The sequence below is a fragment of the Candoia aspera genome, chromosome 1 (assembly GCF_035149785.1).
Source record: "Candoia aspera isolate rCanAsp1 chromosome 1, rCanAsp1.hap2, whole genome shotgun sequence".
Taxonomy (NCBI): Eukaryota; Metazoa; Chordata; class Lepidosauria; order Squamata; family Boidae; genus Candoia; species Candoia aspera.
In genome coordinates, this window is record NC_086153.1 from 210,191,713 (window position 1) to 210,205,211 (window position 13,499).

The 13,499-nt window shown below is 37.6% G+C and overlaps 1 protein-coding gene across 1 annotated transcript in view; it reads left to right on the plus strand.

Moving 5' to 3' along the window:
- VWDE (von Willebrand factor D and EGF domains) overlaps positions 1-13,499 on the plus strand; it is a 221,349-nt gene that overhangs the window by 142,887 nt on the left and 64,963 nt on the right. Inside the window, exons 23-25 of the mRNA XM_063307665.1 lie at positions 7,388-7,483; positions 11,092-11,187; positions 12,110-12,205. Of these exons, the coding sequence (XP_063163735.1) occupies positions 7,388-7,483; positions 11,092-11,187; positions 12,110-12,205 (288 nt within the window). The remainder of the gene's footprint in view (positions 1-7,387; positions 7,484-11,091; positions 11,188-12,109; positions 12,206-13,499) is intronic.

Genomic DNA, 13,499 nt, shown 5'->3' on the forward strand with positions numbered 1-13,499 from the left:
GACTCAGATGTGACAAAAGTCATAGTAAAAGCATTTATTCATAGAAGTGTCCAACACAACTTCAATTTCATTCAAATGGTTTTTCTAGGAGCACTGGGCATAGGCAGAACTTTTTTATTACCTTTATTTGCTGGATCTGAAGCTCTCAAACCTCAGTGCATTAACTCAGGGAAAAGTAATAAAAATAAAAGACATTGTATTATTTCCATATCATACCCCTGGTAAGCTCTGGACAGTAATGCAGCTCTCCACAGATATGAAGATCCCGAACCAGTGAGTCCATTTATTTATTTACTTATTTATTTATTGTGTTTGTATGCTTCTTAGTAGCAATGCTTTCTGGGAAGTCTGTAACAATGAAATATTAAGGCATGTTATGGACCCCGTCCATGAAAGAATGTCAATTGGCAGGGCCCAGGAAGAGAGCCTTCTCTGCCATTGTCCCCACCCTATGGAACATTCTTCCCCCAGAAGTGAGGCAGGCCCCCACTCTCCCAGCCTTCCGGAAAGGGGTGAAGACCTGGCTCTGCCATCTCACGTGGGGCGTGAGGAGGGATAACCAACCCTGGGGTGGTTAGCACCCTGAAGATGCTCCCATAAATTAAGAACTTTTTAACACCTATGTCTTGGACTATATTTGTATTTTAAAATATTGTTTTATTGTATTTTAACAATTATTTATTCTCACTTTATTGTAAACTGCCCAGAGTCGCTCTTTGAGTGAGATGGGTGGTAACTAAATTTGAAATATAAATAAATAAATAAATAAATAAATATAAAATTAAGCACTAATCAATAAAACAATAAAATAAGCACAAATGCTTTTGTGGCAACCTATAAGATACAACAAATCACTACAAATAAAAGATTACTAGATTAAGCCTGCATAAATCTAAATAGTCTCAAGAATTTTTTTTTAATTCCTTGGCCCCAGGTAAGAATGTAAAAAGGCTTCACTGGTAGAAGCATCCAATAAAAAAAAATCTGCCTGTCTGCCCATCCATCCATCCACCCACCCACCCACCTTCCATGAACTACTGAAGGGGGTTGAAATAGGCACTGTCTCACAGATATAAGGATTCTGCCATGTGATCCAGAGTCTTAGAAATAATTGAAGCTAAGGAATAGAATATATGTATCTGTAGCTTAAAATTATCAGATACATTTGAGAAGATTTGGTGTTATTGCTAAGCTTGAAACTCCTCACCTCAAAAGAGTCTGGTTCATAAAGTGGTGTGTTTTTATTAGCTGGATGGAAAACAGTAGCAGAATCCATTTTATCAACCACAATCTACTTGTGGTGCACCAGTGTTTGTGTTATCCAAACCCATAGCATGTATCTTTGTGACAGTGGTATCCCTTGCTAACAGAGTACTGATTGTTTGTAAATCCTGTCTTCTGAAATTTTATGTTCTGCTATTCCTGTATTACCTAAAAGCAAGGTTGGTTGCTTTTGGTTGTTTTATTGTTTTATTGTTGTCACTATGATAATAAAAGTGTGGACAAAAAGGTGCTTATTAAGGATTTTCAAGATTTCTGTGCTCTTTAAGTACTAAATGTATGCACTGGAAGCTGGAGTTATTGCTTCCTATTAATCACAACTAGGAGGCTAACTACTTAGTAAATAAGGCCACTTAGTAAATAATAATCTGGGGGAAAATACTAATATGCTTGAGTTGTCAAATGAGGAATTGAAAATTGTCCAATAGTCTATTACTCACTCATTTTCCTACCCAGAATTCTGTTAATCTTTTTACAGATTTGTTTTCTTTTTTTCCTTCTCCCTTTTGGTTAGCAAGCAAGTGGCTAAATACAAAGCTGAATTAGTGAATCATTTCCCTTCCATAGTCTCTTGGTGAATTGCCCCATGTCAGGATTTTTTTAATTTATAGTTTTCTGTCCTCATCTTCCTGGTACAATAGCAGTAATTACAGCAGGAAGCAATTCACAGAAAGGCTGAATTATGTTCATTGCTTTACCAGCCAAAATCAAAAGGAACTAATAAAATCAGTTAAGCTACAATTAATAAAGATGGGTTTGTAGTTTCATGTAACTCTGCTTAATGAGATTTTACTTGTAAATAGGGATGGATAATAAGTTGGCATGGTCTATATCAAAATTCTCTAATTCCTTCATGAAGGAATTGGAGTGAATTTGGGATTTTTAAAAAATAAAAGGAATCAACAGATATCTCCACTCCTACTAGAGAAATTTCTATCAAATCTTATCTAATTCTGCTAATTAATATAGTTGATATTAAATGGAATTCCTATTTTGATTTTACTTCCAGATAATTCAAAAAACAACAATGCAGCAGTGCAAAGGGTTTGGCGAACATGCTGTTTGGTGAACATACAGTAGTCAGACTTATCTATTGAACAATGAGTGACAGAAATGCAAACAAACACAACTATAATATATATTTTTCCTAAGTAGCACTGAATTAGAAAGAGGAGAAATCTAGTATTATTTTCAAATGGTTTATTATTCCTCCCATAGTAACACCAAGTACAGAAAGCTAGTTAAAATTGGTACATATTAATTCAACAATCCTTAAATACTTGTCTCCACCTAATCCTGTCCTAACTTTAATCTCTACGAACCTTCTCTATTTCTGATTAAATTGGGGTTTTTATTAAGAGCTAATAGCACACAGTATTTATATATCAACAGTTAATAATTTAGATTATAAAATCCCATTATGCTTTTAAAAAATGGCAGCCTTTCCACCACTGTAGTTAACAGCCACTGAATTTTTATCCTCCCTTAATATATACTGACTTTTTTATTTGTACATTTTACTATGCACAACTGTATGTGCATTTTAGTGTTAGTTAAAATATAACAGGAAAATGCTGTATCAATTTCTAAATGCTTAGCAGTCACATATTTGTGGAAAAAAATAATACACACTAGTGTCAAAGTTAGCAAATACATTCTGTAAATACTTATATATTTTCCCCTTAAAATTAGCTATCGGTATTCTACCTAGAACAATAAACAAACAACCATCAGAGTCCAATCTGAAATGCCTTTTCAATAATTTCTCTCACACACATACCCTACTGCTATTCCCCATTGTAGAAATTGATCTTTTAAAATGTGAAATGCTTGGCCCATATAAATAAGTTCATTTCCCCAGGTAACAGAAATTCCAGACCACAATTCAGGTTTTTCTTTCCCTAGCTATTTCATGCATTCTGTGCTAGTAAACCTCTCCACAAATATATGTAATTTTTTAACTGAGCCTTTTTCTCTTGCACATCTTTATCCTTCTCTCAGTTTCCTTCTTAGCTTTATGTTTCAGAACTAGCAAATCAGGAGGATGGGGAGTTTGATTTAATAATATTTATCCAGAAAGAAATAGTGATAGAAATAGTGATAGAAAAATTTCTATTTTCATTAGAAATCTTAGAAGTGCCTCCTATAGAGAAACATATCCTTCACCTGAGGAAGGATTGTTCATTTCAATTAACCATGTTTCTCAAGTTGTCCTAGCCAATTGAATTAAATAACGAGACCTTATACAACCTTGGTGCATTCCTATATAAACTAGTCCTGAACTGGTACTTGTGATAATGATTTGAACCTGTCTAAAACTGACTGGATAGCGATTTGCCTATGACATTGGTTTCATATAGTGATCTTGCACTTCCAAATCTTCGGTCCCATCCGAACAGAATGTGAAGGTGTAAATGCTAATGGAGAGAAGTTCATGGCTGTCAAAGAGGACATGAAATCCTAGGTTGTTCTTCATAGGATAGTCTTAGCATACACATTGTAATCCTCCTGGACAAGGAACCTAGGATAATCCAACAACACACTAGAGATCATCCTGCCTATTTTAGGAAGGGAAACTGGTAGTAGTGGATATTTTCCTTTGCTTTGTTCAGTCCCAGAATATTTTCTGTTCTTTACTCTCCCCAGAGAGTGTTCTTGATACAGCCAACAGTCCTTATTTCTCCCACACTTTCCTGGTACCTGCAAAAATAAAAGCATTATGCAAAAAGGAAAAAAAGAGGGTTACCTGGGCAGCAATAATTTTAAGCCCCAGGCATTTGATGTAATCAGTCAAAGGCTGATCCTGTGAGGAACCTATTTTCCTCAGGTATCAATAAGGCAAGTGATGACAGGCAACAGCCAGATGAGACAGCACAGTTTCATTTTCACTGTCTCTCTGGGCCAAATGGCAGTCTTATTTTTGGTGTCCACTTACTGAGAGCTGTTAGTAGCTCACTAGAACACAGTAGTCACAATTTAAGTAAAACATAGAAATATTTTAATCAAATAGAGCTGGTGCTTCTCATCTGTATGCCTAATATGACTCTTAAAATGCTGTGATGGAATACACTTACATTGATCAAGCTACTGGGAAAATCAGCTTATGCTGGACAAAACCTACAATCTATTTTGCTACTGTTTGTCTAAAAATTATATAATCTACTGTAACTACTTGTATTGTTCCATACAGTTAAAGTATAAAGCCTTGTCCACTGGCTCAAAACATGAAAACTACTTGATTATGTACTTACTATATATCTGTGTCTGCTAATAAATTAAGATCCAGCTTGAATTTCTACTTTGATGTGAAGAGTAGATTTGATTCAAATTTGCAGTTTGATGAGTTGATTCAATTCAAGGTTGTATGTACTTGTGCAGAAGTCCATCAGATCTTCTGACTGATTCAGAGATAACTGATTCAGTTCAGTGTGTAGAACTGATTTGATTATTCAATTCAAAGAGATAATTTTATCAAATCATCTTAAAGTCAGATATTTGAATGAAAGCTTCACACAAGCTTAGGAATTACGCTAGACACTGATAAATAATTTACTATGGCTACTATTCACCAAGAACCATTCACATACCATGTAAATCTATTTCAAATAGTGAGATGATGACAACAGTGCTTGAAGTGTCTGTGATCAGTAATTTTATGAAACTGTCTAATGGGATGTATTTAGAATGGGTTGCTTATTTATTTAAGTAAACTCAGAAGCTAAAGATAGGTTCACCTTCATCACAGAACATCCAGAGTAACAAGCTGGATTTTTTATGATCTGCTTCATTTCTGTAAACATAATTTCAGTAATGCACCTATATTGAAATGGATCTTATTTCAGTGTGTATATTTCTAAATGTAAAAAATGGACACATATACACAGCACTGATTTTTTGTGAAATTCCAGAGTTTTAAGTGAGACAGCGGTAAATATGGCATGGCATTATTTAAAAATGCATATGAAAAACCAATTTAAAAGACATCTCTATTTAGAAGCAAGGAACATACTGTATGCATAATTTAATTTGCATCTTGCATCTTAGTTTCATGGTACATAGAACACACATGATATCTGACCCGCCTAATAGCAAAGTGGGTGATGGAATGCCTATAAGCCTTTTCCTGGCTCAGCTGCTGTGTGATCCTGGGAAAAGATGTGTTTGATTTAAGAAGTTGCAGACAAGTGCTACACTCACACCATCCTCTAGTTAAAACCCTTTTTGCCTTTGAATCCAAAGCACATTACAGGCCTACAAAATATGCTTACTCTGAAATAATTCCTACTGAATTGAGTGGGACTTACTTCCAAATAAATCAGCATTACAACCTATTACAATATGTTTTTGTTTTTGCAGAACGGTATTTCTTTGCTTACATTTTTATGCTGGCATTATAATTGAACAAAAATAGCTTTTTAAAAAGCTATGGATATCAGGGTCAGGGGAATCACATTTGAAAATATAATAATGTTGGAAAGTCATTTATCCAATTTCATTTTATTTTGGGGCAAACCTTATAGATATTTTTCATACATCTTTCTTACATTACTGTCAATTGCCGTATGGGAAGACTCCCTGAAAAAAAGAGGAGGCAGGCAGGCAAAGACCATCACAGGAGCAAGCTCAACTTCTCTCTATGAAAATATATGAAATAATAACTTAAATGATTTGGAACAATAAAATGCAGTATTCTTTAGAACACAAAATATAATGAGGAGATAATCAGTAAAGAAAGCAAGCATGGACATAATATGTATACAGAATAAACATATTTTCTTATAGGCTCAGAACAGCTTTATTAGAATACTGTATGTGTACAAAAACATTTCAGCAGACTGTGATCCAATAGAATAAAACTAAACACTTTCCAAAATTCATCAATAAATAAGAGTGGGAATTAAAAACAAGACCATAATGACCTCATTTTTTATCTTAGAGCCACAAAGACTTCTACTAATCACACATTCTACTGAAAAATTGATTAAGGGGATTATTTAGGAAAAAAATAACAAATTCCAGTGGGAAAATGGGAGCCATAGTTACCTAGGCTTTCTTCAGCCTCCCCGCACAAACACCCACAGAACTGAGCCCAGGAAATAAGAAACAACATTAGATTCACATCAACATGGCTCTTGAATAACTAACAGATCAATATAGTAGCAAAATATACTAGGTGCATTTCAGGCTTTAAGGAATTCAGTCTTTTAACATTTTTTTAAAAAAAAAATAGTTTTGCGGGTGTCATTTATATTCCACAGCCTTGTATCTATACGCATAGTATTATTAAGCCCTGACTTAATGCAGTAAGTAATGATTGTCTTTTTAGGGGAAGAATTCCATATGAATAAAGAGATATGATATGCACCAAGATGTTTTCATCAAATGAGTACAGAAATATGTTTAAATATCCATTTCATATTTGGAATATAGCCCATAATGTCTGCGTTCCAGATCTTCAGTCCATAATGGGCCTTCTCTTTTTTCTTTCATATCCCTTATAGGCTGCATATAAGCAGAGGGCAAACAGAGGCAGCATTAACAGTCTGAAGGGAAACTGTGATGATTATATACTACAATATTGCATAGAAGAGCCCTCAGAATTACAGCCAGCTCCTCCTTCCATTCTTTACTCCATCTACAGAGTCAAGGAGAAGGAGTTGCAGTACAGCCAGCTGCATGGCCCCTCTTCCCTTTAAACGTACAGAGTCCTTCCACCTGAGTAGTATATCAAGTGCTAGTCTTACATTTTCTTAATTCATGCTTCCAGTGATGCCATTAAAATGCTTCTTTCATTAGTATTTCAGTTAGGGCTAAGTCTTCATTTCTAGCAATCTCATCTGAAAACTATTTTTTAAAAAAAATACCATTACAATATTTCTTCAGTACTAATGAAAGGCTGTGATATTATGTTCATACAGGCAACAATCCTCCCTCTACCCATCTAATTATATTTTAACTACAGTGCTTGGGAATGAACCTCTCATCACTCTGATTTTGTAGACAATAAAGCAAGGAAATGTCAGTGGTAGAATGCAGATCAACAGGATCCCCATTATAGTTTATCTATTATAAATTCAGTTATCAGTTTTTCTATTTTTTTATGTAGCACTTTGTGATCCACCATGTGAAAATGGAGGGACCTGTATCAATCAAAATATCTGTTCCTGTGCATATGGATTTGTTGGTTCAAGATGTGAAACATGTAGGTATACTATTATGCATGTGTAACTTTATCAAGTCTTCCCGCATATTTGATAGATAATAAATAATATGAGAGAAGAAGAAAACAAACTTTACAATCATCATCATCCTCCTGACATTATTTTAAATCAAACCTAATCTAGCATGCAGCAGGAAAGTCAGTACTTTAACATTAATAAATATATTTAATGTTCAATAACATCATACCTCATGCTGTGCTTTCCGAAAGCACATTAATGCTATAAAAATTATTCAGTCGTTATCAATACTTATGGTGTAACAGCACTGTTGTAGAGAAACATGTGTTTATGGTAATGCTTGTGAAATTCAAAGTGTTGGAAAAATGCATTAAAATACTGAGAATATCAAGGACTTGTGGGGCATTGCATTAAGAGTCAAGTTATTGTTCAATACATATTGCAAAATATGCTATTATCTTTAAAATAATCTGCTTTTAAAACTAGTCACAATTTAATAGTACACAAATATTACAATTTCTTAACTGCATTCCTTGGTCTGTGATTGAATATCATGTTGTCCTTGAACTATTTTTTTAAATACCTCTCTACAAATATATCTAAAATATGTTTCAAAGACGTTTCTGTAGGAATCATATTAAAAGAAATTTTATTTATTTATTTATCAAATTTGTCACTGCCCATCTCCTCTGACTGGAGGGACTCTGGATGGTTTACAATACAGAACAATAAATATACAATAAAATTCTAATAAAATCCCTCAAAAACAATTTCTCAACTACCCCAGCTCATAAAATCCAGATGGCTGTGATCTCCTTCAGTCATTATGTAGGAGGGGCACTTCAAGGCACTAGCCAACCCCAAGTATATTGATTCTCCTCCCTGCCCCAAGCCCAGTGGCATAGCCAGATCTTCAACTTCCTCCGGAAGGCTAGGAGCGATGAGGCTAATCTCACCTCCAGGGGCAAGATGTTCCAAAGGGCGGGGGCTACTGCAGAGAAGGCCCACCTCCTGGACCCCGCCAGATGGAATTCTCTTATCGACGGAGTCCGTAGCATGCCCTCTCTGCATGATCGGGTGGGATGGGCTGATGATAGGGGGAAGAGGTGGTCCCTCAGGTAACCCAGTCCCATGCCATGTAGGGCTTTAAAGGTGATAACCAACACCTTGAATTGGAGCCGGAAGCAAACTGGTATCCAATGCAGCTCGCGTAGCAAAGGTGTTATATGCACCTTTCTAAGGGCGCTGAAAATAGCCCATGCGGCCGCATTCTAGACCAGCTGAAGCTTCTGGATACTCTTCAAGGGTAGCCCCATGTAGACCACATTGCAATAGTCTATATGGGAGATAACAAGGGCATGAGTGACTGTCCGAAGGGCTTCCCAATCCAGGAAAGGGCGTAACTGGTGCACAACACGAAGCTGTGCAAAGACCCTTCCAGCCACGGCTGCCACCTGAGCTGTGAGTCCATGAGGACCCCCAGGTTATGGACCGGGTCTGTCTGGGGCAGTGCCACCCCATCGAGAACTAAAGATGACAAAGTGCGGGATACGGAGGAACCCTTAACTCACAGCCACTCCATCTTACCAGGGTTCAGCCGAAGCCTGTTGTTCCACATCCAGATCCCTACAGCCCCCAGGCACCGGGAGAGGGCAGTCACAGCATCACTTACCTCACCCGGGATGGAGATATACAATTGAGTATCATCAGCATATTGATGATACCTCATCCCATGGTGACGGATGATCTCGCTCAGCGGTTTCATGTAGATGTTGAATAGGAGAGAAGAGAGAACCGAACCCTGTGGCACCCCACAAAGGAGGGGTCGAGGGTCAGATCTCTCCCCCACATCACCACCGACTGGGACCGGCCCTGGAGGAAGGAGGTAAATCAGCACCAAACTACGCCACCCACCCCCAACTCCTTGAGCCGGCCCAAAAGGATACCATGGTCAATAGTATCGAAAGCCGCTGAGAGGTCAAGAAGAGTGAGGATGGAAGCACTATCCCCATCCCGCTCCCACCAGAGATCATCCATAAGTGCGACCAATGCTGTTTCCATCCCATATCCAGGCCTGAAACCTGACTGAAAGGGATCTAGATAATCCGTTTCCTCCAGAATCCTCTGGAGTTGTAATGCCACCACTTTCTCAACCACTTTCCCCAAAAAGGGGAGGTGGGAGACTGAAAATTATCCAGTACAGTAGGGTCCAGCAATGGTTTCTTGAGGAGGGGTTGTACCAGTGCCTCCTTAAAGGCAGTTGGAAACACCCCCTCCCTCAAGGATGTATTAACCGCCGCCTGGACCCAACCACATGTCACCTCCCTAGCTGCTTTCACCAGCCAGGAGGGACATGGATCTAATTGGCAAGTGGTGGCATTTACTGTCCAGAGGATCCTGTCCACTTTCTTGGGTCCAACAGGATCAAACTGTTCCCAGATAACATGGTAAGTATGATCCCTTGGTATCTCCACAGACCCTGCCTCACACTTGGAGTCTAATGTGGAGCGGATCCAAGCAATTTTGTCTTGCAGATGCTCCAAAAACTCCTCTGCATGGCCCTGTAGTGGGTCACTGCACCCACCTTCCCCAAAAGGGATTGAGTTATTTTAAATAGGGCCATTGGGCAGCATTCTGCAGATACAATAAGAGCAGAGAAGTATTGACTCTTCACTGCTTTTATCGCCACCAGGTAGGCCTTAATAGTGGCTCTAACCAGTGTTTGGTCAGATTCAGTCTTTGTCTTCTTCCAGCAGTGCTCTAGATGTCTCTTAATCCTCTTCAAAACCCTCAGCTCCTCCGTAAACCACAGGGAGTATCGAGTATGATGAGGCAAGAGAGGTCTCACAGGCACGATCCTGTCCAAGGCCCCAGCTGCCTCCCTATTCCAGGAGGTGGCCAGGGCCTCTGCTGGACCATGCAGCAGATCCCCGGTTATAACCCCCAGCTCCCTCTGAAACCCTACTGGGTCCATCAGTTGCTGGGGGTGGACCAATTGAATGGGTCCTGCCTCCCTGCAGAGGGGGGAGGCATAAGAGAATCTCAAGGCCACCAGGGTGTGATCTGACCATGACAATGGGGATAGCTGTAACTCTCCCCTCAGGTCACATTGCCACTGCTCCGACAAAATATCATTCATTAAGAAAGGAAGGGGTTACATGACATCTCAATTTTGGTTTTAATAACCTAATGCTTGAGAAACTTTTGTTGGCAGAGTGCTAGGAAAGCATTTGGCCCAGGAGAGATCAGAAAAGTCACACACCAGGCATTTCTATAAAAATAATTTTATTTACAGAAAGCAAACATATTTAAAAGCTTCTGCATTCTTACAGGCTCTCAGTGAGAGCTGCTTAACTCTCTACATGCCTACACAGAAGGGAAACTGAAACTAAAACAAGTCCAGGCAAGTTCCTCCCTTAGGCAATGCAACCATTAACAACTGTAAAGGGGACAATTAAATTCAACCTCTTCACCTGGCCAAAATGATTAGTTACCATAGTAACCTTAATCTGTAATAGAAAACATATTAACAGCTTTCAGTGGCTGCCCGGGATTTCAATCAGCATAATTTAAAACAAAATTCAGGTACTAATAATTGGCACAATTAACCTTGCTTTAATTTGTTTTTCAGTGGTTTGTAATAGGCATTGTCACAATGGTGGGAGTTGTGTGGCACCAGATGAATGTCAATGCAAGCCTGGATGGAGCAGTCCTTTATGTGAAACAGGTAACCACATGTTACAAGATATTTCCATGAAGGCACAGTGTGCAGTAATTTCCATGAAGGTACAGCATGCAGTATCCATAAAACGTTTATCTGGACCTCATATCAAATTATAACACAGGTCCGACCATAACCACTATCCCACACTTGTCTTTTGCAGAGGACTGAATTATTTATTTATTTAATTGGTTGATTCATTTTTATCCTGCCTTGTCCTTACATTTGTAGGTACCTGATTTGTTTTTAAGACTAGACAAGGTAACATTTGGCATTTATGTATATTAATTATGGTATGTGCAATTACCAAAAGACACAACATTCTAACATCAATTCTCTGTACTCTTTGCCCACATGTCTGGTTCTACCTGTGGCTTTCATACATTTCATACATTCAGTGCAGAAGTCTGTTGGACCATTCTGAAAGCACTGAACCGAATGCATTTCTCTTTCCCTTTCTCCACCAGGAAAAAAAGTGGTGCATTCATTTTTTAGATAGTCTACTTTCCTTATTTTTCACCTAACAGCCAAATGTGAAGATGAGGCCTCATTTTTTACAGCATTGCTAAAAGACAATGCATATACTTTATGATATAAACAGTAAATAGTGGCCACTATATGATCAACTTCAGTGTCATCACATTTCCAACAAGTTGAAAAAACTCTGACTGCTTCCACAATGGGTAGAGAAGGTGGAAACTTGTCTGAAATTGCCTCAGAAACAGAGATGCACATGGAGAAAAAGATTGCAAACAAACATTAAATAAAATATTACTGTGATTCTAAGGGAGAAAATGTCTCATGGCTCATAATTTAAAACAGGATTGTTCTCAGCTCTTAATACAAATACAAGGAGGGAGCAGGGAAGAATTTGATATTTTCCTCCTTACCTAAAATAAATTTTCATTTATTTTTTTTTATGGGACAGCCATTTGTAAACCTGTTTGCCTAAATGGTGGGACCTGTATTCGCCCAAATATATGTGCTTGCCCATTCGGTTTCTTCGGGCTTCAGTGTCAATCTGGTAAGATGAATAAATTAAATTCTAATGATTAAATATTGATTAAATGACTAAATATGATTAAATATTGCTTCCCTTCCCCAATTATTCCCCAATTATTTTGTATTCTTCCCTATTATTTATTGCATCTTCAGATATAGCTTCATTCAAAACAAACCATATGCTACTTAGTTGACATATTGTTTATAAGACATGCATAGTAAGACATTAATTGAAATAGTGGTATAGTATATTAGATTGTCCTTTATTATTTTAAAGCAGAAAGGAATATATGAAAATAATGTATTGTGTGTATCATGGCAAACAGATTTGTAATTCATAATGAATTCAACTTTAAAATGTATGTTAGGAAAATAACACAGTATAAAGACAGTACTTTACTATGACAGTACACTCAACAATGTAAGAGAGAGCTTGATAGTCATGTTATTATAAATGAGAGTAAATGGGAGGGATAGGTGGTAAGCTTTTTTTCTATCATCCAGGAGATAAATTCTCTTTAACTGGTTTACATCCACTGTCCCCCCCACCACACTTTTTGGACATCTGATGTAAGCTATTGTTACACATACATTTTTTCCCCTAATCTAATAACAATTACAAGGCTGTTAACAGTCCAAAATACATTACACATTTACTGGTATAATTGATTCATATTGCAGCAATCCATAATTCCTCCCTGGACAATATGACATAGATGTTTTTAATGTGAGATATATTAAATTATAATATGGTCAGTGATGAGAGAATTTTGCCCACTCCATTCTTTGGTTTCCTCTGGTTTGCTCTATTCTAATGAAATATGGCTTAAGAAGGAAATGTTTGAAAACCATGCACAGTTTGCTATATCTCTCTGTTGCTAATTGGTTTCCTTATTCATTACTTATTTACTCAAAAAGTTGATATGCTACTCATTTCTTAATAGCTCTAGACAGCTTAGAAATATTACTAAAACATAAAAGCTAAATCAGTAGCATGAAAAACTCAAAGAGCGGCAAATTATTTCATAATATGGGCCCTGCCTTGCCAGCAAAAGTTCCTCACTGATGACCTAAGGAGTGTGAGGTTTCAGCCTGCGTCTGACTCCAAAAATGAAACCTATCCAGAGTCAGAGGGGGAAACTGAAACTGATCAGGAGAGGCTTGAAAAAGCAGAACCAGGAAGTGACTCAGCAAAGTGGGAGAAATGGCAAATGGGGATTGGAGAGGCTCCGGTGGGGGATTTTGTTAGCGTTTCTTTGTTTTTTGCATGGACCAAGCCACTAGGTTACTATGGTAATTGAGTACTTCCTTAAGTA